Source organism: Spea bombifrons, chromosome 6 (genome assembly GCF_027358695.1).
Source record: "Spea bombifrons isolate aSpeBom1 chromosome 6, aSpeBom1.2.pri, whole genome shotgun sequence".
NCBI lineage: Eukaryota > Metazoa > Chordata > Amphibia > Anura > Pelobatidae > Spea > Spea bombifrons.
The window spans coordinates 8,002,623-8,028,074 of record NC_071092.1 but is presented as its reverse complement, the minus strand read 5'-3'; the positions used below and the strand labels follow the sequence as shown (position 1 = coordinate 8,028,074).

General features: G+C 41.9%; 1 protein-coding gene across 3 annotated transcripts in view; it reads right to left on the bottom strand.

Annotated features, from left to right (window-relative positions):
- Positions 1–6,217, bottom strand: part of FGD5 (FYVE, RhoGEF and PH domain containing 5) — a 60,383-nt gene extending 54,166 nt beyond the window's left edge. For 2 of the 3 annotated variants that reach the window (XM_053469894.1, XM_053469895.1), the window contains exons 1-2: positions 5,967–6,216; positions 342–3,261 (exon numbers count right to left, since the gene is read on the bottom strand). In XM_053469894.1, the coding sequence (XP_053325869.1) occupies positions 342–3,261; positions 5,967–5,976 (2,930 nt within the window). In that variant the 5' untranslated portion in view covers positions 5,977–6,216. Of the gene's footprint in view, positions 1–341; positions 3,262–5,966 lie in introns of all 3 variants that reach the window. The other variant, XM_053469896.1, reaches the window with a different exon arrangement.
- Positions 6,218–25,452: the final 19,235 nt, after the last annotated feature.

Here is a 25,452-nt window from a genome sequence, read left to right as displayed (position 1 = left end):
AGTCCCCAAACTCCCTAGTATTACTCCCAATATTATCCGTATTATCCCGGTAATTTAATTACGTTAAATTTAAATGTTTGCAGATTCACCAAGAACCTATTAGTTGATTGTTTTCTTTGATTATTAATTGACCAATGACAATACTCCAACAATAGATCAATTGATCACTACTAAAGTAAAACACACACAATGATAAATGTTGTTGCGCTTCTTGCGTGTTGCCATATTCTAAGCGTAAACCCTTAAATCAATTGATTCTGAATGATTTCTAACCTTTTGACTCCACTGCCTAAGCGACCCTTTTCTCTGAAATATAATTATTACAAATGTTGTTACGATACCTTTCTGCTTCCTTTTCAGGTGTCTGCTGCTTGACCTCAAACGTATTAAAGCTGCTCATGTCCACATATCCATCATTCTCATTGGCAGACGACAAAGCCCTGCTGGGGTCTTCAAAAAATTCAGTGAAGGTTCCAGCCCGAGCTGGCCTCCGTGGAGGAATCTGTATGTTTTCATAATCCGAGCTCATGGCGGGAATGTTCTCATAATCAGAGGTATCGGCATTAGGAAAAGAAATGGATCTGGGTTTTGTTAAAGGCAGAGGCATAAAGGCGGCTCTGGAGCGATCCTCAAATGACTCAACTCTAGCAACACTTCTGTTGAACGCCTTAGATGTTCCTTTTTTCTTCATATCCTTGTAGTAGAGGATGGCAGAGGGAGAATCTGGAAGAAAGTGCATTCCGGAATGTCTGTGCAACTGTGGAGAGTTCCCTAGGCTTCTTCTGTCCATGTCTAAAAGCCTAGATTGACCATGGTAACTTGACTCCGAAGACGACCTGGAGGAGGATACATTAACATCAACGTGAACTTTGTTTTCTGTCTTCTTCTTAAACTTTAGAGTGAGAAACCGCTTAAAAGATGACTTCTTCTTCTTGAAGGATTTCTCAGAGGATTCATTTTCAATCAGGAGCGAAGGGGAACTTTTGGTAATTGGCTTTTTTGTAATGCTAGCCAGTTCAAAAGGTGGAGGGATATCCACAACGGAAGTGGGGGTAGACATTCCACTAGAGGGGTGATTGTGTCTTTGAGAAAAACTCCCAGAAGAACTAATAACATAAGGCGAGAAATGTACATCAGACTCCATATACAGCGAAACGGTGTTCTCCCTGCCCTCGACGGAATACGAGCGAGGGTACAATATAAAACGACTTGGCTTTCTAGGTAGAGCTCTCCCTAAATCCAGTGCCTTGGGCTCAGGTTTATCAACTATGCTTTTTGTCCGAGAGTCACACACTAAGGTTTGGGAGTCTATCTCAGCTCCTGTTTCCTCCGGCACGGTTTCAGGAACATTACCGGGTATTTTTCCCGAATAGGACCTTGTCCTTGTCACAATATTTTTTCTATCAATGCAGAGTAAATGGTTATCCCCATCATAGTTGCCTTCCTCCATCATGGGGTGGTGTCTGATGGCTTCCCCATCAGCCCTAGTGAGACCAGAATCCTCTACACTGAGTAACTTCCTGTTTCTCGACTGCACGCTGTCCTCCAGTACATAGGGGTTGCTCTCATCCTCTTCCTCAACTATTACCTCACTTTTTGGTGTGTTTTCCTCAGAGGCCACCGACAGCTGGTTGACCTCCCCTTCCTGATTTTCAGGTGACACCTCTGCTGTGTCAGCTTCGCCCCCTTCAATTACTTCCCCCTGAGTAAGAGCAGATGGATGTTCATCCCATGTGTTACTTCCGTCTCCATTGGCAGCTGTATCACTGACCTCTGTTGACTGTTCCGTGTCACCAGTTTCTGGTTCTTTGTCACTTTGTCCTTTATCAGAAATACATTCATCTTTCTCCTCCATTTCAGACTCTATTATGGGCTCTGAAATTAGATTGTTGTCTAGTCCGTTTGCCAGGTATGACAGATCTTCAGGGGCCTCAGCTACATCTTCACTAACCTCATTTTCAAATGGAATAATTTGGCAGCTCTCCTCAGCATTGTCTTCTTCGCCCACATCCTCCATTTCTTCCTCAGCAATTTCAGTAATTTGTGTGTTGTCGTCTGTGATGTCTTCCTTGCATTCCCTCTCATTTATTTCATCATCTATGCTTTCTTGATGGTCCTCTTCTTCTTCAGCATTATTTGAACCAGTTAAATCTACCGCTAGATCTTCATTACAGTTGCTTGACTCTTGTGGCTCTTTACAGATTTCGTCTTCACTGGTGGCTTCCTCGGTAGTTTCCACCACACAATCTGAAGTTTCAGCAGCTATTTCTTGCTGTACCTCTTCTGTTTCATCACTATGAGCCGAGGAACCCTGCAGTAAACACGCATCCACTACTTCCACCTCTGACTTTACGACAGAGTCTTCAATAGCAACGCAAACTTCCAAAGAGTCCTCGTTGTATGGAGTAACCTCCCAACTTGACTCACAGTTCATATCCTCTTTTTGGCTAGTTTCATCAGGAACAGTCAGATTATCCAAGCACACCTCAGTTAAAATAACATCTCCACACGGCATGATCTTGAGGTCACTATCAATTTCTTCATCTTCCGTGTTACATTCATTGACCTCTACGGGTAAAAAGTCCTCCATATTCTCAAGGTCACTTTTAAATTGTAGGTTTTCGCATCCTGGAGGAGGCACCAAGCTGTCTGCCTCGGCGGTGGATGAAGATCGTAAGCTAAGTGCATCAGTGTTATCGCTGTCCTCAACTTCTGTAGAGTCTCCTGATTCCACATCTCCTGATGGGACACTGTCTGGACGACCACTGTCTTCCTCCCCAACTGCAGAAGGGCTGCAGCTTTTGTCATTAATAATGTCACCTTCCCCTGGAGGAGTCCCCCAGGTGCCTGTGCATACCTCAAAACAAGAGCTCTTTTCACATTCAAAATCAGCACCTTCTTCATCTGTGAGCTGAGAGTCAGGAGCTGCGATATAATCCTCATAAGTCATGTCTAATGTCTCTGATTCAGAACATTCCAGGCTGAAATTATCCGCATCAAAAATCTCATCCACAGAACAATCGGCCTCCCCATTTGCACACTTATTCAAAGAGTTATTGGTGTCCTCTATGGACCTTCTTTCTGTAGCAGGTGAAAGGACTGGTTTTGGTGCAATGGGGGGCTTGGGGCCCCTGGACATAGGCTTCTTCTGGTGAACAAGGCCAGCTCTAGAGATTAATGCAGATGAACATTTTGCAAGGGGCAGAGAACTGAATCCATCGAGGCCTTGTGGTTTCGGTGCAAGAGTAGGTTTGGTGACGTCTGCAAAAACAAAAAGAGAAGAGAGCTTTATTATTAAAGCCGACACTAATAATTCCCCAAATTGTTTCTGTTTCAGAAGAAATAAACCAACTATATCAACGTTTGGCGAAAATAATCATCAATAATCTTAATAAGATTTCCATGTCTTATTTCTGGAACGTTTTGATATATTTTTCTGATTTCTTTCTATTTTTGGCTTTTCCGTTTTCTCTCATCGTGACTCGGTGGCGGTTTGGGATTCGTTTGGCAATCGACAGAAATTCTGGAATATACCAAATAATCTTTCGTTTTAGACTCTAGGGAAATGCTTCCTTCCTGAACCCCTGGTGCGTATTATCTAGTTTCCTTGTAAACAGCATAGGTTTGCAGTCTGATTGTTTTCAGGAAGTTATGTAGGACAATAAATAATCAGGCACTGAGGTCACTTCCTGTTCAGAATAACATTCTGTGACATTCTCACATTGTACGCTATGGGACAGCTAATCAGTCATCAGAAAAAGGGAGGGATTCAAAGATACTTTTAATGTTTTTCTTCCCAGAAGAAGAAGAAGGGAAAAAAATCATATTGTTTCAGATGAAAACATATGAAATCCACATTGTGCGGCAAAACATGATAATTAAAATGAAAACAGGTGCAACTTAAGGCTAAACAGGCTTTGTCAAGTTGATAAATGGCCCGGCCACCCAGTGGAGGTACAAAAAATATAGATCAATGGATATATAACCTATTATTAGCATTTTTCTTTAGTTAAACATAATTCTTAGCATTGTTTTGAATGAAAATCTTCAATGTTCTACTAATTAATTTTAAAAATGAATGGCGGATCGTCTACAAAACAAAACAATTTGAGAAGACGTCAGTCTACCTAGATAGAAGAATACGGTGGACCCTATTTCACCTTTATACAATAACATATATAGATCACGATGATGAAATCTAATTTTTTCTAACAAATTGTATTTTCTTATTGAAAGGGTGGTAGATAAGTGGAACAGATCCCCAGCCTAAGTGTTAGAGGCTAATAAAGTAATATTATATATGCAATAGCCATATGGCCCCTGAATCTAATATAAGACAAAGGGCTTATTAAGTGTTTTTTAACCCCTTAATGACAAAGCCTGTACATGTACGGGCTCAAAATGCATTGTTTTCAATGGGTTTAGGGACCGCCCATTTTCCTTAAGGGGTTAAGAGTTATTACATGGGCAGATTTGTGGCATCAAATTCTAAGTTTCTATGTTTGTTATTTTCTGATCCATAATATACGATTCCACCCATTTGATTAAAAGGTTTTTTTTTTGAGAATAATGAATAAGTAAAACCGTCACCTTATATTTGAGGTCATCAGCTGCCCAGACTGCCTATCCGCCAGAGATGTTGAACAGATAAAACAAATGGAAGGTCTCCAGAATTTAACGTAACCATGGGACGGGGCATTAACTCTTTAGTGTTTACCTACAAGACCAATGTTTTATGTGTGTGTGTGTGGTGGGTCGAATAGTGCGAAAACTGCACCAAAAGCACCTGCCAAACAGATCTCATCAGGGTTCGTTACGGAACACAGCACTTCTGCGACTGATTTTTAAACACAAGCCCATCTCCCCAGCAACTTAATGGTTAAAAAGAGTCCAGAAACTGTTAGCAATTGCAGGAAGGAAGAAATGGATCTGTAAGCCACATCCTGTTACTGGGACCCACTCCCTAATCTCAGGGACACATTCAGAGCAACTATTTGTCCTCAGGATAGGGAAAAGTGGTACAATCTTCCTGATTGTTATGCTGCCCCCTGCTGGCCACAAGCTGCCATTGAAAATGGAAAAATGGATACATTGGTATTAATGGTTACATATCAAAGAGGACACCTGTGTCTCTTAGAATTAATTAGGAAGGTATAGTGGGATAAATAAGATTTTAGTGGCAATTTACACATAGTTTACACATTATATTGGTAGGTTATTGTGATCACTCAGAGTGCCTTATTGTATTTGCCTCCAATATTAGAAAAATAATGAAGTCAGACATTCCAAAGTGTACTATGTAGTTAACTATATCCATCACAATATTTTTAAAAAGTATACAAAAATACATATTATATTCAAGATCTCCCTTCTCTAAACACTCAGGATATTCTGAAAATACCCTTCAAACCCACTGAAATTCTGATTTTACAATTAATTCATATTTTTGCTGTTAGATGAGAGTATTGATGCATTTCAAGTCTGTTTTGAAACAAAAGTGTCTGTGTATAATTTTTAGAGCATACATTTTTTTTTTCTGTAAAATAAGTTGTTTTAGATAAAATTGATGTTCACAGTTATATACCAGCATAGTGTAAATGCCTCGCATGTATCATTGGACATCTGAATGCCTTTGTAACAAAGGACTAATAATTTGCTTATATGTAATATATTTAAGTCCCTAAAATGGTTTATAATATTACTGAAGCGTGTAAGATCACATAGAGGATATTATGCATCTAAATATATATACAGCATTGTACTCATCTGATCAATGACCCACGGAGCTTGCAATCTGATCGAACTATGAGTATGATTTGAGGTTGATCAGATGATTTGCATGGTGCTGGAAATGTAATACAGCCATAAGTGTAAAGATACATCTATATGAAGATACACAACAGCACACAACATCACATAAGCCTCTCTATAATAAACACAATGTCACAGTAAGGCACTATACATACCTGTGCTCATCTTCCAAGGTCCTAAGAAGTTTTGGGAGATGCCCCCTGCAATCACACCATTCTCTGGGTGTCTGGGTGGCACAGGATGAGGTGGGCACAGTCCCCTGGTAGGAGAGGGTCAGCTGGGTGTGATCATGAGGTCCAGGGTCCCAGGCTGGGAAGAGCTGGAGATGCCTGCAGCTAGTGCAGTGACTGCAGCTTAATGGGCTCAGCTCGCAGGGCAGGCATTTCCCTTCCTGCAGAGGAAGAGCTGGGGACCCATCAGCAGGCAGGGGACTGGGGCAGGCGATTTAAAGGGACAGATCGGAGCGCACACACTGCAAGCACAGTCACGTGTCTCTTACAGCAAGTTCTGCTCGGCGAGGCTGGGAGCGGAGACTGCGATACCCTGTATTGTGACACACTAAACACAGAGCCTGGAATGCAGCATCTTCTCATCTGCAGGCATCTGTGACACATGCTCTAATACACAGACATCAGGACACCTACCTCTCCTCCTAATACACAGACATCAGCACACCTACCTCTCCCCTCCTAATACACAGACATCAGGGCACCTACCTCTCACCCCTCCTAATACACAGACATCAGGACACCTACCTCTCCTCTCCTCCTAATACACAGACATAAGGGCACCTACCTCTCCCCTCCTCCTAATACACAGACATCAGGGCACCTACCTCTCCCCTCCTAATACACAGACATCAGGACACCTACCCCCCCCCCTAATACACAGACATCAGGATACCTACCTCTCACCCCTCCTAATACACAGACATCAGCACACCTACCTCTCACCCCTCCTAATACACAGACATCAGCACACCTACCTCTCACCCCTCCTAATACACAGATATCAGACACCTACCTCTCCCCTCCTCCTAATGCATAGATATCAGGACACCTACTTCTCACCTCCTAATACACAGACATCATGGCACTTACCTTTCACTCCTCCAAATACTTAGAGAGCAAGACACAGACCTGATCTCGTAAAACAAAAAAATCAGGACACCTTCCTATCACCTCCTCCTAATACACAGACATCAGCACACCTACCTCTCACCTCCTAATACACAGACATCAGGACACCTATCTCTCACCCCTCCTAATACACAGACATCAGGACACCTATCTCTCACCCCTCCTAATACACAGACATCAGGGCACCTACCTCTCACCCCTCCTAATACACAGACATCAGCACATCTACCTCTCACCTCCTAATACACAGACATCAGGACACCTATCTCTCACCCCTCCTAATACACAGACATCAGGACACCTACCTCCCACCCCTCCTAATACACAGACATCAGCACACCTACCTCTCCCCTCCTCCTAATACACAGACATCAGCACACCAACCTCTCCCCTCCTCCTAATGCAGACATTGGGGCACAAATCTCTCATCAGCTCCTAATACCCAAGAACCAGGACACACTTTTTCCCTACTCCATAGACATTGGGACATACAGATCTCACCTCTACAAACGGTCTTAAAAGGTGCCAGAGAGACGTTACGTATAGTTTCAAAGGCCAACTGAAGTAGCTGACAAGCCGACAGGGACATTTGGGGACTCATCGGAATACACAGTGATTAACACTGATATCTCTCATATGTTGCCGTTGTGCGGCTTTTATTTCCCATGACATGTTGATATTGCAGACCTCTTATTGTGTTGCCGGTCACATCTGGGGAGGTTGCACGTGTTAAAATTGGTTTCTATTCTGTAAATACTTTAAGATCAATGTGAGGATTCCAGGCACCAAATCTTAATTATGAGATACCTGTCTGATCATCGTGAGATGAAACCTCTGTAATTACAAGTCTTGTAGCTTGGTCGGAAATTGGTAAAGTGTACCCAGGACGTTCACAATAAATTGTTGGGTTTGGAAGTGGGTGGAATTAATTTCACCCCCCCCCCAACAATATAAATGACACAGCTTTGAATTACATTTCTGGGTTCGTGCAACTGACTTGAATCTAAACAGCTAATTCCCCAATCAAATCAGTCACCTTCGACAAACAGGACATAAATATTTCATCTACTAACAAGTTGTGGAATTATAAACAGCATTAAAATAGGGAAGACTTAGAGAGTGCACTCAATGGCCGAGAGATAAATCTCTAGTTTACTGGGAAAGAAATATTAACCAAGGCAATAATGCAGAAATTCCTTGGAGGAAGAAACCAACAGAAGCTTTTAATTCGTTTCCATGGCAACTGCACCAAATTTGACATTTTTAATAGAATGGAGCGAGTTTGTCCAAAAACGTTCCAATTATGGCTTTCAGATTTTGTTTTAGAATACTCTGGGAATTTGACTTTAATGAAAAAAGAGATTTATTTGTATGAAACTGCGATGAAAATGATTATACAGGATCGGTAGGAGAAGGTTTGACTTCAGGCCAATTGTTACGGTGTGAAGCAGGTCTCACAACTATAAGACATGATCCTTCCAGGTAGCGCTGGAGACGTTGAGAAGACTTCTTTTGATTGAGGATTCCTGACAGCTTCATATGGACTTTCTGAAGTTTTAACACGTCTGGATGACCGTTGCACATTGCATTTGTAGACCAGAGTAAAGGCATCTCAACATCTCAGTGTCCAGTTTCGTCTGCCAACCCTTGCAGTCCATCTGTAACTCAAAATTCTGCTGATTGTAAATAATTTAAGAACAATTAACATAGATATTTGAAAATGGCTGCAGAAGGATAATATAAAATGGTAACACTGGTAGCCGCAGTAAGACAGCAAGCCCGGAACCCAAAGAGTAATAGCTGTGAGGTTGGGGTTGGAAATATGGTGGTGGTTTTGTCAGACTGGTTTTAAGTCTCTGTTTATAAAATGTTAATAATCTCCTTTATCCTTGACTCTTCTAAATCTGTGTTCTTGCACCAGGCAGAACATAGATGGACCTCTCCATTGGGCAGAATGACGGAAAGGCACTTGCCTCCATTTGAGGTTTGTGTTTACCTGTTACCCTCTATCATTCCTCAACCAATGCTCCTTTTACTGTCTGTAATTTGCCCTCACTTCTTCACAGTGTACGGGGCCTGGAGGGAAGCCCCATTTGGGGATATAAGTCGAGCCATAACATACGACTACTTTCTTTCAATCGAAAGGTTCTTTGGCTGCCTATCTGCGGAGATCTCCATAACTCTGAAGAATCTTTGAAGACATGGCTGCTGTAATTTGTAGGTAAACACTAGGCCGCAGCTCTGGAGTATACAAGATGTGCAAAGCCAGCAGTGAGTAGAGCATTGTCTCGGTTTCCTGTCCATGCATGGACTGTGTGATTGGAGTGAAGTAGCCTTCAAGCCTTCATAACAGGAAATGTCCCTCTCTGTTTCCTGGAGGACAGGAACCATTTCTCAGGCAGGCCTGGACAAAGAGGATTTAGGTTAACCCTTAGGACACCATCATTGTATCGAAGAGCGGAATAAACAGGGGGGGGGTTAACTAACTTATGACCTCTTCTATCATTATAAAAGATCTGATCCATCGAGAGTGGAGGTTACACCACATCAGTAAGTCCCCAAATGATTGATTGCAAAACAGAGAAAGAAGAGAAATCCACTTACTAAAAAATGTTGTTTCATAAAAACAAATTGTGAAGGATATCCGATAGATTGCATTCCAGATGCTACTCTTTTATTTTCGTAGAATATTAAAGATCTCAGCTCACAAATCTTTGGAGTTATTTAACCAGAAATGGGTCAAATCTTCCAAAATGATTTCTTCTGTAGCCAGTTAGCCATCAGCTCTGCATCATTTTTTAATGAAAGTCAGCAGAGGACTCTGATGGTAATTGATTAACAAGGAAGGTCTAGGTGAGATGGGGTAAAATCGGACAAAAAGAAATCGCCCCACATTAACTTATATTATAAAGGCATTTCAGTCTTACAGGTGCCCTCATTTGGAATGAAGTCCTGGTTACTAGAACCATCTATGGTAGTTACCAGAATTGCGGATTCACCACCTAGAAGCTTTCTGATGGGCTACAGGAATGCTAATATTCTAAGGGTCTCAGGGAAATTCCCTAGGCATGGTTTAAATGGAAGGCACCGACGATTGGTGAATCTACCTGTTTGATGGGTGCGTGGGTGCCTTGTGTCTATAGTCCCTCGGCATGATTGGTAACCGATTCTGAGCCCGCTGCTGCTGGACACACAGAAACATTGAGAAAGACTGATTCAGTAAGAGTAAAATTTCTTGGACTCCACTGGTTTCCTGGATTCCTCATATTATTAAAATAACATCATATTGCCCACAAGTGCCGAATTTTACTAATGGAAGGGGTTAATCAGCAGGACCATCCCACCAATCGTAAGAAGACCACCATCCAAACTTTGTGAATCGGCTTTTCTTTGAACCCCACTTTATTAATTCTTGGGACACGTGCGTATCATTCCCTTTGCTTTACCTTGTTCTGGAAAAAAACATTTCTCTACGGCTCATCAAATAAAAAAAAAATGTGTTTCTTAACAGATTTCAAAACAAAAGAAGACAAAAACAAGTCGCAGAAAACATGTTGGCGCCTGGCTGTTTTCTTGCCATGTTTTGGAAAGTAAGCATGTTTCAATGTGACATATTTTTATATTTTCGTCAGCGCAGAGGAGTAACATTTGACCTGCAGATGGTCCAATGGATGAAAACATGTTGTTTTGAGCAATAACTTCCTTGTCACCAAAATAAGCGTCCGTCCGCTGGCCAGAGAGCGCAAAGGGGTCGGTAACTTTATGTATTTATACACATAAACATTTAGATATATATATATTACACTTTGTGTCCGTGCCACATTAGAGCTCAGGGAAAACATGTTTTCAAAGACTGGAAAAATATTCCGGAACTTGGACTGTGTAAAGCATCGTGACATCATGCCAATTTCTAAAGACTGACTTGAAGTCCAGGAGATAAGAATAGCCGGAGAAAATCAAAACAGAGGTTTGTATAATACAGAGGTCAACCTGATTAACAGCCACCGACAGACAATGGCGCTGGGGCTTACAGAACATCCCCTCCTAGGCAGGGCTAGTGATCAGCAGCCCTCCAGCTATTGTCTTCGGCAACTGCTATCAGTCTCAGCCAACCATCATCTGGTCTGACTCCCGGCAGACGTCTGTGTTTTTTAAAATGTATTTATTTATTTATTATGAAGGCGACCAACCTGCTTAAATCAGCCTCCGGCGCCTGTCATCTCCAGATATCAAATGGTTCTGAAACAGTTAAAGGGGAACTCCATATGAAAAATACATTTTCCAGGGTGTTTACTGAGCCCCCTTTTACCATGTAATGTTTGAGATATTTTATGGACTTTCCAGTTTTGTAGAGCTGAACTACAACCAAGGAGATGTATAATTTTCCCCAAATCTTACATTCTTTCCATCCAAACACTATCATGCTTTTTTTTTTTTTTTTAAACCACAGAAATACATAAAACGTAATAATCTATTTTTTGCAAATTTGCTTAAATTTACTTTTTTACTGTAAGTACCAGAGCTGAACCCCACATACATGTTTTTATGTTCAAGAGAGCCACATCCATGCTTTACATATTGCCCTATATTACATATTTTTAACATTATTGGGGTAAGAAGCACCTTTCCCAGTGCAGTATGGCTCGAGAACGCTTTGGGATCTCTCGTACAATTTTGATGCCAGTGATGTCATGGTGACTCAGCTCCCTATCAATTTTATTTATATTTTATTCATATTTCTTTTTTCCCCTTAATTTGAGGGAATAATCTATAATCTATTTTTCTCCCTCTCCTCCTCCTGTTCCGTCTGTGCTGATCACACTGCAGCTTTCTTTGTGGCCGAACGCACACTGTGCACTTTTACCGTGGGGCCATGTAACGTCACGTTGTGTGACTCCACTGGGTTCTAGTCTCTCTAGACCGGTCCAAAAGTCTTTACAAAACGGCGACCCCCTTGGCCAACCTGCCCCTGCACACAAAACTGGAGCAGTCGTTGTGGAAGCCAGTTGACCGTCCCGGCTGATAGCTCTGTATCCAGACTTCGTAAGCAGGTCCTACTGTTTGTTTATCTTCATTCTTGGTCCAAACATCAAGTCTGAGATCTGTTGACTTGCCTTTTGTTTATTAGCGAAACACGCTTGGAATTTCCACAAAGTAAATAAGTTATCACTAAGATGTAATATCCATTATTTGGCACTATTTTTGGCATTATTTGGCACTATTTTTGGCATTATTTGGCACTATTTTTGGCATTATTTGGCTTTTCTGAGGCTTTCATATTAGAATTAAAAATAAGTGAGATGTTTTTCTGCGCAGTCATGCCGCTGTCCTATGATTAATTAAATATCGGGGAAAACATTGTATTTTCTTGTTGTAAACCCCAGACACATAACTAGAGTCAGAGCAAGTGACTTCTCTGATACAAAAACAATTCCTGTCACTCTCTCCCCCCCCCCCTTCGTATTGTCCTTTCCTGTCTCTGTTGTTCAGACGGCCGCTTGGGTTTCAGTAGCTTCTGGAAGGCTATGTCCCCTTGCCCAGCTCTATTTAAAAACATGAAGCTGCGGGGTTTATTGTAGGGGAAGCAGAGAGATAAACTCAAGGAGGCGACATTGATCTTTTTTTTATCCAACGTTCTCCCCAAATGTCCCGTTATACAGCACCGTATTTATCTTTGACGCTGGCCTAAGCCATGACAGCACCCTCAGCCACGCAGCATCATTCTGAGCACGGATATATAACGTCACATCCCAGTACATCACCTATTAACGCATGTCAACAAACCAGTTGGAGAGATCAGTGATCTCCCTTTTAACTGGCCCATTGAGATGTGGCGCTATAGAGAGCCTGATTATCCTACCTGGGAACTTGTGGGCTCCGGCTACGCGCTACGCGGCCAGGACTGCCCAATGACGTCAGTGGGTGGTCAATGTGAAACACCCCATTTACAGGGGCAATGGGTAGGGAGTGGGGTGTGTGTCAGCATATTGGTTGTTGCTACATGGGATCTGTGTATCTCCTGCTGTGTAAAATATGATTTAATTACATATAAAGAGATCACAAGTGGGTGCAGTGGACCCAAGAAGGTCAAGATAAGATGAAAAAGGGAAGTCCTTACATCCAATCCACTTGTTCAGCCAGTGCTGGTCACTTTCAGAATCTTGGATATCCTACCCTTCTGGATCACCAGCCCTTTTTTAATCTTAATTGCCGTAAGAGAGATGGACACAACAACAATAAGAACTCGCAAAACTGGTGGCAAACAAGATGACCAGACATATGATCTGCTACACTACAGTACACAGAAGGACAAGGAAGACAAAGCCTGTGCTGCAGAAAGCTTGCTCGATAACTTTATCCTCAAAGTTCTATGAAAGCACCTGCAGATCGGAGTCAGACCAAGCTAAGATGAAACAATCAGAGATGTGGAAGCTCCAGATGCAAGATGATAAGGGTGATGGATCACTTAAATGGATAGTTATATTTGCATACCTCCCAACATTTCATATGGCCAAAGACGGGCACCTTTGTTTTAGGGACTGTAACGTTTGGGACTGTAGAACAATGTGATACATCCATACCTACCAAATAGTTTCAAATGACAGAAAATGGACCTCAAGGATGGAAAGAGGAACTCGGGGGCATGCGCCTATTTTTTCACTCTGTAAGGCAAAATTTAGTTTTCCGTCCATGTTTGTCCAAATACCAAGCAGTGACTTACGAAAAAAGATTGTTGTGTGATTTGAAAAAATATTTAAGGATTAGAAATCATCGCAGGAGTCATCTCAAATTGTTGGGTCATTAGACAGCAGTCTCTTAAGGGTGTAGCCTTTCTATCTTTGTCAAGGGTGACAGCGCTGGTCTATTACAAGCTGGAATCATGTCACAGTTAGGGTTTCTCTAATTAACACACAATTATATAAATAACATTGTGTATCACAGAACAATGTGTTATTATCCTGAAAGCCTGGTGCGTTGTGTCCCTCGTGGAATGCAGATAAATGACCTCATAAGCTTACATTTTTGTGCAATTCCTACTGAAAAGCTTTAGGCTCCCAATTTGCTAACTTCTACAATTATTACAATTTGCCATATTCCTGGAGATCCGTAGTTGTCATTAAGAAGCTCCAAATCTTGTATATGATCTGAAATGTATTTTTCTTGTATATTTCAGTAGTGAAATTGTTAGCGTCTAAATGTAAAGATCAAATATATTTTCCTGAGATAAACCAAAAAATGAGCACATAATGGTCCTGATATATATTAGCAGCAATCTTAAACTCTCAGATAGGATGCGTTGTGCAGCGCTCAGTTCTCCGGTCAACAAAGAGTGCACTAAATTAAAACCAAAGACTAATTAATCCTAATTAGTGAATTATAGTAGGCAGATGTCCAGCCTATGAAGTGCAGTTAACAGACAGAATTCATGTTCACATTAGTGTTAAAAAACCCTTTGTTATTTATTAATTATGGATGTCAGCGTCTCCCCGCAGTCATATACCATTTTAAGTACATGTGTAATAACATGTCTTATCACTTACAAATAATTAATTTGATATCTATTGTTCTGCCTCGTTGATTTTACTCTAAATAGATCTTCGGTTATAATTTCTGTAGAAAAAAAACAAAACTCCAAGTATATTATTTATTAGCAAACCCCAGACTGAGCAGCTTATAGATTATAACTGTATACAATAACATTCGCTGGGTTGGAACAGGAGCCACTGTAATTAGGGAGGATGATCCAAAAGACTGATGCTACAACAAGATCTGGGTATGTTAGTGTGTTTGTGTGGCTGGGTCTGTTAGTGTGGTGTGTGAGTGTCTGGGTGTGTGTTAGTGTGAGTGTCTGGGTCTATGTATGTTAGTGTGTGTGTGGATGTGTGTGTTAAAATGAGTGTCTGGTTGTGTTAGTGTGGATTTCGTGGTGTGTGTGGTATGAGTGTCTCATTGTGTTAGTGTTTGGTTGTGTTAGCATGAGTGTCTGAAGGTGAGTTTGTGTGGTTGTGTCTGTGCGTGTATGTTAGTATGAGCATATGGTTGTGTTAGTGTCAGTGTCTGGGTGTATGTGTGTTAGTGTGAGTTTCTGGTTGTGTTAGCATGAGTGTCTGAAGGTGAGTTAGTGTGATTGTGTGGTTTTGTCTGTGTGTGTGTATGTTAGTATGAGCATATGGTTGTGTTAGTGTCAGTGTCTGGGTGTATGTGTGTTAGTGTGAGTTTCTGGTTGTGTTAGTATGAGTGTTTGGTTGTATTAATGTGAGTTTCTGAATGTGTGTTAGTGTGTGGTTGTGTCTGTACGTGTTAGTATGAGCATATAGTTGTGTTAGTGTCATGTGTTGGGTGTATGTGTGTTAGTTAGTATGAGTGTGTGGTTATGTAAGTGTCTGGTTGTGTAAGTATGAATGTCTGGTTGTGTTAGCATGAGTGTCTTGTGTGTTAGTGTGATTGTCTGGGTGTTATTGTTAGTGTGAGTTCCCCTCCTGAGATCAGGCTCTGGAGCCGCTACTGGTCTCAACTCAATCACTACTCTCGATGCTTAAACTATTCTGCATTTTTGCTAAAATTGTGGATACTTCTGTCTCTTTTATCTTTGTGTAACTTAACTTCTTCCGGCAATCGATAACAGCCAAGTCTAGTACCAGACGTTTAATGCACTTATCAGCTTCGATATCTCAACGGAGTTACTCATAACGCTTCCTACTCTGTTCTTATCTGTTCACAGCTTTCTACAACATTATAATACAAAGAAACCGAGTTTCCATGCCTACTCCTAACGAATAAATCCTCTGGCAGCTGAGGGGTTAACGTAATCAAATTATATCGTTGCTAAGAGTTAGTTCTCATTAGAATTTTTCACGTCGGGTCACAGACAGGGGAGAGAATGAGATTGAACAAGAAAATTGTAAATCAGTAATTATCCCCCGAGGCGGACGATATTAGCCTGCGTGGAATTAGTTTAATAAACAACTTGGTTACTTTGTAAGTTAGAGAAAGGGTGATAATGGGACTACTTATCATTCTAAATATTATATCCTATGAGTAACGAAACAAGCAGTGCACAGATTAATGTCAATTATCGTGTCTCCTTTAAATCCGTCTCCTAAGACTCGGGATCAATATTGCTATCTACGCAAGAGCCTGTGACTAAGCGCCAAAAGAGTGAAACGCGTCAGGCTTCTTGATGTGATTGCAACCCCCGTCCTTACGTGTGCCATGCTTGTGTTTGGCGTAAGATGCTCAGGCCCGCACTGCCAGCCTGCATACCTGGGAACTCTCTGGGTTTGACCTGGAGATGGCCGGGTGAAGCACCACTTCTCCTGTTCTCCAGGTCAAAACCCGAATCCTCCGGGTTGCGGGAGCGGGATCTTGACACGCCCCGCTACCTGCCCATTTTCCCTATTAATAGGGGTGTTTCCCGCTGCCGTCAGTGGAACTCCCAATGATGTTAGTGGGAACTCCCACCGATGTAAGCGGGAACTCCTACTGACGTCGGTGTGGGACATCCCACTGACGTCGTCGGGAACTTCCACCGATGACACGGGACAGCGCCCTGACGTCAGTGCCGCATCCCGCAAGGGAAGGCTCCGGGTAGCCGGAGCCCGGAAGTTCCCAGGTATGATCATCTGCCACGTCGGGCAAATGCCTAGTGGGCCACTGGCCAACAGCGCAACACACTCACTCCATCTGCCGCTGGGTGATTATGCCCAGCCGCACACTACATGAGCATAAAAAGCAGCGTGCAGCTGCACCTACGTCATCGTGCCTTCAGGTGCCAGGACCACCTTGTGATCGCCAGTTCGGCCCTGAAGATACTCTTGAGTTTTTTAGATGTCTTATAAAAAGGATTAACTCGAGAGCTTTTCTTCTGGCTGTGGCACTCCAGATTTGTCCGTGTCCCTCTTATTTTTTCATTCTTCTCGTAAAATGCCATTTTGCTGCGTTATTCCCAAAGGCTGCAGCGTTCTTGGATCCTGCCTGCGGAAAAGCAGCTTTTACGTAAACTCCTTATTCATAGAGAAAAGGCTTGTAAAAAGTGCTATAAATTATGCATTAGCAATCACTGCCACTTACCTACTTAAAATCCATAGAAAATCTCCTTTAATGTTACTGGACGAGCTCCGGTGTTTCTCCTTGTTCTGGGGCGACCATTGGGTCCCCTGGCCCAGGGATTAACCCTTTATGTACCAAGGTGTTTATGTGACGGTGGATACTAGTAATAATAATCTAGTTCCTTTCACATCCCAGCAGTGTGAATTTTCCATACTATTTGGTTTTATGTCTTGAAAGTTGCTGAAATCGGTGATTTTTGTACTGTAAAAAAATGCAGCCGAAGCACACCTGCAATTATAATATCGTTAAATATGAACGGTTCTTCTTTAATTGCAGGAGTCCGGGGCATTAGCTTCCAAAGCAGCTGGAACATCTCAGACCTTCAGTATCTCATTCCTATCGCATTATCAGCATTCAGAGAGATAGATTTTTTTATTCAGAGGGATTATTACTATACCATTATTTACATTTTCAATCATTATAATTATTATTATTAATAATAATAATTAAGCTGTTTTTATGGAAAACCAGGACATTTCTAGCTGTACGTGATTGCAAAAGGGTTTTCTGACGATTAATTAGACTTTTAAACTTGGATTAGCGAACACAACGTGCCATTGGAACACGGGAGTGATGAGAGTGATAAAGGGCCATTGGAACACAGGAGTGATGGGAGTGATAAAGGGCCATTGGAACACAGGAGTGATGGGAGTGATAAAGGGCCATTGGAACACAGGAGTGATGGGAGTGATGAAGTGCCATTGGAACACAGGAGTGATGGGAGTGATAAAGGGCCATTGGAACACAGGAGTGATGGGAGTGATAAAGGGCCTCTTTACACCTATGAAAATATTCCATAAAAAATCAGCCATTTTCAGCTACAATAGTCATTTACAACATTAACCCCGCCTGTGCTGGATTTCTGATGCATTTCATGTTATTTTAATGGAGAAGATCTGTTTTCCTTTTTAAAAACAAGGGCACTTGTAAGTGACCCTAAAATTTTGAATGGTTGTGTGTTATTGTTGTGTTTTGGTGGTATTGCGTTACTTATTGGGTGGTTCTCAATCTTATTATTATTATTTTTATGCTTAATTTATATAGCGCCAACAATTTCTGCAGCGCCTCTTACAGTCCATACATTAGAAGGGTCTGACAAAACTTGAATTGACAGACTAAAACGCCCTGGTACATTAAATAGTAAATAGGGCTCTGCTCGCAAGAGCTTACAATCTAGAGGGATCAAAAATGAGATGTGGGCATCCAACACACCGAATAACCTCTGAACCATGAACATCTCATTAAGAGTCAGCATCAATAACATTCAAATCCCGATTCCTTTTGATCCTTACATTATGAAGACAGACGGACACAGCCATTCTCTCCTGTCTTTTTACCTCGATGGCGAGTATCTGCGAGCGGCGCTAGAAGACGGGGTAGATAACAAGTGTCATAACAGAAATATCTCAATTATCCGTGCGGGTTATGAATGGATTGGCTCGCAGCTGTATATTGTGACTACTTCGTATAAATCTCTCGAGCAGATAAAGAGTTATCTCCGGGGAGCTGATTAAACGAGCAGGAATTAAGCGAGTCACAAAGCCTGTAGATATTTAATGTTATCAGAAAAAAACATCTCTCAGAATACAAAGGTAATAACTAAGCCACTACCTGATAATATACTCTTATTCTTTTTTCTGACGTTTGAATCAAATAGAAGTTTTTTTCTGCTTCTATAGCAACAACCTATAAATGCCTGTTTTTCTGTCACATGACAGGTGTGCCCCCCCCATAATAAAAATATGAATGAAACACATTTTTACTTAATTAAATTATTGTTTTCAGTAGAGTTTGGACATTTAGCGCTGAATTCCGAAGAGTAGGTGGAACGGAGCCTTTAATGGCGCGAGGATAGGACCCGAGGTGTACAGAGAAACATAGAATTTGACGGCAGATAAGAACTTTTCAGCTCATTTCTTAATGTAACAGCTCAAATCTTTATCAGTTTTAGATTGAGGGGCCATATGCCTGCTGCATTTATGTTTAAATTCCCTTTCTGTATTAGCCATTACGACACTGCTGGGCGACTGTTCCCCTTAACTACCACCCTCTCAGCGAAGTGAAACTTCCTTACATTACATCCCGGTGAAGAAGTGGGGCTGAAACTGAGGAGGGGATAAAGTGTAGGATTTGGGGGGACCACCAAACCCTCTGTAGGGGACCCCTAGAGAGCTAAAATCTACCATGATGTGGTTGTAATAACCCTTAAACCAAGTTTAGAATTATTTAACTATTTAATGTGTTTCAAGTAACAATGTATCCCCATCTATCAATTTTTCCCTATCCTATACTCTTTAGTTCATCCTAGGGGTGCCACGTAAGAAGTTTGGGTCGCCGCAGATTTCGGCAGTGAACAGATAAACACTAATCTGCGAATTATTTGTGTGATACCGAGCCTGCCGCCCCGTAACACGGACTTGGAAAAGGATACCCGCTGTCGCGCTCCAATATTGAAAAGCCGGTTTGATACTCCATCCCTTGGAGTATAACGCACTCGTCCCACCTTGTGTTTATTATCACCCAGGATTTAATGCCGGCAGCAATGTGGCGGCGCGGCGTATTGCTAATTAAACCGTCTCTCGCAGCTCTAAGATGCATATTCCCAGGGAGACAATCATGTTTAACAGGCAGAGCAAAATCACATTATGACCAGATCAATAAGAAAATCGTATTCCTTATTCTGCAAAGCGAGCGTAATTTCTCTCCCTTCCCGTAGAACCAGAACCTCGCGTCGCTCACAGAGTCAGAGGAATAAAATAACCGGGGGTTTGGAGGATTCCCAGTTTGCCCTAAAGTTGCCAATTCAACAGCCCAGTATAATTATTGGGAGACCATAAACCAAGGCAGCGGAGGAAGTCGTCAGCATCTACTGCGGTGTCGGTGGAATACTTCTGCATATTAATGGCTCTCCGAGGACAGCTCTCCTTTTTTCCAATCCTCACTATCCATTGTGTCTCCATCGAGTACATGGCGGAGGGAGAAGACGGCAGCAGAGGAAGTCGTCAGCATCTACTGTGGTGTCGGTGGAATACTTATATATATTAATGACTCTTTAAGGACAGCCGACTATAGGCAAACGTCGGGATGCATGATAATGTCATCATACGGAGAGGAGAGAGAGAAGAGGATGGAAGGAGAAAAGGAGCTTATGCCTTGGTTTACACCGATGTACAGGTTTCACGAACTGGCACAGAAATGGCAAAAGGGACAACCGCCACCTTGGTCCAGGCCCGTCTTTGGGGCCCTCAGTAGCAGTCTCTTGGGGGCTTTAACCCTACCCTGGAAGTATCTCCTAAAAACCCATTAACCCTTAAGGCAAATCATACATGAAAAGCTGCTTGGGCTTTTATTAGAATACAAACAAGTATTCAACACAATCTATGTTATGGAAACCCCCCCAGACAATGTATTCTGTCAAACGCCCTACTAGATAAGCAATTCTCCCTTTCCATGCACGTCGTTTCTGATTCTGAGACGAGACCAACGACTCAGTAAGGTTTGAGTCTTTATATCAGGAAGAACGGGCGACTAGATGGGCTGAACGGGTCTTCCGCCGTTAAATAAATACTATGTTTCTGCGTAACGAGTTCATCAATGCTGCTGCCGTGCTGCGTTTTATGGAACGCGTTTGAATCAAGTAAACGTTTTTGGTTTCTTAGCATAACGTCCATTGATTTAATTGTAAAAACCTGGTCGGCTACACTCAACATAAGGCTGACGTTTGTGCGGTGAGAGGACCTTTCTGCTCTGTACTTGACTTGTGCCAAACTGTTCCAGAATCGTAAGCTCTTGATGGCAAATCAGTAAAGACCGCACTTTTTAGAACAAAATAGCAAGGATAATAATATTGAGCGGAGGTGACCTTCTCATACAGGTCCCATTCTGGTTACCGCTCCAGATTCCTAGTTATGGGACAATGATAACGGATATATCGTAACAATAGGTGATTAAAGGTGCTTCTTATTGAGACTCCTCTTACTACAACAGATGCAGCGCTGTTTACTTTCTATAAAGTATAGAATAAATACCCGGGGAAGCACCTGGATCTCAGCGCTCGTCTTCGCTCCTGGAATAATTTATTATCTCATATTACATCCACTTACGAACCATCTGCACTCAGCACTTCCTGCGGCTCCTGATAATGCAGCGTTCGCACGGCTCTAAGCTCCGGCAGTAAAGCCCTGGAAATGGCTGGGGATACAAAAAAAAAAAGGGAGATGAGCATGAAGCTGTAAGTCATAGACGCGCACGTGGGAAGCAGTAACACCTGCAGTGCCCGCTGCCACAAACGCAGGTCGTGTGATGGAACGCGGGTGGAATTTCCATTTGGTAGCCAGGACATGCACACAACGCACCAGGTCATCATCCTGTCATCATCCACATCTAACAGGAAAAAGAACATTTATTCATGTCAATGACTTATTCTTTTTATTGGTGGCTGTCCTATGGCTGTCCTAAGGCACGTGCCTTACAAACACTTCAATGGACAAGGCGCAAAAGTGGGGAAGAATTATTTTGCTGAAAAAGCAGTAGATCTGTTAACTCTCTATAAATCATCACTTCAATGGGTCTTTAAGCCAGTACTTATAATCAGCTATACAGTATATAACTCTTCAGTAATAGTAATAATAATAGATCTAGTGGCTGAGCCTTTCAGGATATCTTTTTCTTCTTGGGAATTTAAGGCTCTTTAAAGTCAAAATGAAAACAAACACTAATGGTTTAGGTCAGTGAGGACACTTTACATATGTTCTCGGCATCAGAAGTGAACGCAAAGCCATCTCTTTGATTCCTTCTCAAGAAGAGGCCTCTGAAGTGTTGAAAGCCTATGAGACTACATATTATTTTATGTTGGCCAAGCAAAAGCAAAAAAGGTGCCATAACCCAACTCCCAGTGGCCAAAGAATGGACGGTTTTGATTTCTGAACATATGGGGGGATTTCTTGATGTTACTTAGATAGGTTGTCCATAGCCATGTGTGAAGACTGAAGAATTGGGCACTGGCAGCGATAACTCATCTTCAGACTACTGTGAAATGTTTTGGGGTTGCCTCTTCCTCTTCCTGGTATTGGGTACCATACGTGTGTATTATTTGATTTTCTGCATGTTTCATCAATGTCAGAATTACCGTGTAGACTGGCGGAACCCAAGGCGTCAACCCCCAGCCTTCATTGATTCCTCATGTAAACGTCAGAGTCACCCATCACCATAAGGCGCTGATTTGATTACTCGTTTTCTTCTGTTAGAAAGCAGCCAGACGATGCAGAAATTCACGCGGAGTATTTTACTCAAAGCTCCAGGGAGCCGCACAATTATTTTTTCACTAAATATTCATGTGTTCCATACAACGGGAAAATTCTCCCTACGACACTGAAACCTTCCAGAAATCAATAGATGTCAGGATTGGAAAAAACTGCAAGAGATGGGTGGGCAGCAGGACTCTTAGAGGTCACATATGTTTCGACAACCAACCAACATGTTTCTTGTTTTCCTGCTTTTATCCTCGAAACAACATGGCGCACGTTCCTTCTAGTTGACTCTCATTAGGCCAGTGGATGAGCGTTGTCATTCAGCCCTTATACATAATAATTTATTATTATTTATTATTTTGATTCATTATGAGTTTCTATCCTGCAATCTTTTCACTTCCATCACGGTAGGATGTAGATAGAGGTACATTTTTAAATAGGGAAACTGAGCTTAAACCTCATCGGGGTTTACAAAATCAGGAAACCTCTTAAATTGGGGTTTTCTATGGATAAAATATGGTCGCCTTATCTAAACCCATCACGGAGGGCAGATGTAAGCCTGAAAAAGGGTCATTTTCTTCCTGGTTGGCGAAGCGACCGAGATAGGATGGCGCTCTGGTGGGTCCGTGGATTTGAAAAATTGAAAACACTTTACTATAGAGATGGGGACAAGCAGAAGACTGACTACACCAAATGGAAATTAATATTTATTGGGCCAACGCTTTCCATAATTACTGCTCTTTGTAACAACTTGCTGTAAGACATTAACAGAAATCTGTCTTAATTATCACAGCGTGGAGGGAAAAAGTCTCTCCCTGATTACATTTTATTCATTTTAAATATTGCGCTTGCCGGTTCCTTCTGTAAGTCTCTCCGTGTTTTAATTGTAGATCCGTGTATCATTAACACGCAGCACGGGGTAATTATGGGCTTTAATCCACACAGGCCCAGAAAGACCCCTTTCTGTATGATGCTTGTGTGTCGCTGGCGTTACATGTTTCATTCTGGCACTATAGGTGTGTGGATATCTCCTCTTGATGGCGTAAGATAATGGCTGTTGCTCCCAAATGTTGGTAGGAAAAAAGTAGGACTTCCACTCGCTTTGGGGAACCCTTTTTGGCACCAATTCTGTGCTAAAGCTTGGATAGCCTGTGTCACCCCAACACATATTTAATTGTTACTTTGGGTTTTCTCAAAGACCCACTTCTTCAGAGAAGCCCTCCAAGCCTTCACAGGTCATCCCACCTACCTCTGCCTCTCCTTTCCAAGCCGTAGTCCTAATGTTGGGTGTCTCCCACCATAACCGCATACTCTTCAGTCAATCTGTAGATATGTCTAGTGTTCTTATTTATTTAAACAATGTTCTGTGCCTGGTCCACCTCAGACATTTCTACCTCCATCTCCCGTGTACCATACCCTCCTTCTAGACTGTAAGCTGCTTTGAGAAGGACCCTCTTCACGTTTTGTCCCTGTAAGTCCAAATTGTTTTCTGATGCATTATTTGTTATGTTGTGGTTACCCATGGTGCAGAATACGATGGCGCTATACAAATCAATGAATAATAACGTGATGGTGATTCTTATCCACAACTACTCATTGATATAAAAAGTCTTAGAATTCTACTTAAAAACAGGGTTCTAGGAGCCAAAACAATCCAATTACAGATGGTGCAGACTGGTGTATTTTCATACAGTAAGTGTTACATATTTGTCAAAAATCAGTCTTTTTACATGTGACATTATTTATTGCGTATACATATATATATTCGCATGTGTCATTTTTCAACCTGACAGAGAGGAGGAGGACATGACAAACAGAGAACAAGACGAATATGTATAATGGAGGGTATAGGAAGGAGAATCTTAGAAGAAGTATTAAGGTTAATTAAGAGAACTACAGTTACATTGTTAAAATAGAATTTGAAAGCAGGGCTGATATAATGTGTTCTTGGCATTACAATCTGTTTAATCGTGTGTGTGTGTGGAGAGGTGACACTTGGTATTCTTGAGTTCCATCATTGGACACCATATCATATAATATCATATTATATACACCCCCAAACCTTAACGCATCAGAACCTCCATCCATACATGGAGAGCCATCCTAAGGTGGTCAAGACCCCTTGGTTCTCCAAAATAACAGATTTTGTTGGAACAGGACGCCATATCAGCCCCATGGTCCTGAATTTCAATTGTTTATCCGATGTAACAGACACGGAATGAGGTTTGGTTGTACCGTGTAAGAGATAAGTGCTCCAACCCTTCATTCTGTACCCGCAATAGCATTTCGAAACCTTGTAAACTGATTACATTAATCTAAAAGATGATTCACAGCAAATAATGTTTAACGCTAACTAGGAGAGTAACAAAACACAGTAGTGTCCCTTTGAGCAGTGTTTTGTGCTAGAGATCTTGGTTATAAATATTTTTCCTTTTAATGCTTTGGACGGCTTTTCTATTCCAGGCATTAGCGCCCTTTCAGTAGGTCGTCCCCTGTGTAATATATGTACGGGAACACACGGAAACATGGTTTATTACAGCTAATATGTATGTCGGGTCAGTCCTCCTCCCTGGATTTACGGCATGTTTTAAACTATGTTTGTCTGCATATTAAGCGATTCATTTTGGTAATGAAAGTGTCCATTTGGGTAATTTATATAGTTAAATGAGTTGTTTACACGAGACAAACAGAACCTGAGCCAGAGGACAAACTCACTAAACATTGGAAGGAGAAGAAGAACTGGATGGATGCTGGACTTTAGGTTACAGAGGGACAAGGATATCCATGTGTGATGTAGGACGGTCTCGGAAGCCCAGTGCTTCTACCCGTTCTACTAAAGCAGTTATATTGGATGTAGAAAGAAAATGGTTCTACCTTTATGAACTCATTCCAGGCTCCTTGAGGCAAAATGGGGTTTATCATTGAATCCAAATATTTTTTGGATTATGTGGAGTTTTAATAAATGTACTTGATTTGTGCTAAAAACTTATGGAGACATCTCTCCTTTCTGCACTGTAGCTGTACTTAGGCAACCGTGCCCACATACCCTTTTCCAGGGCCGGCCCTATAATGAGGCAGACTGGGGCAATTGCCCCAGGCGGCACTTTAGAAGGGGCGGCACTTTGCCGCCCCAAGCGCTTTTT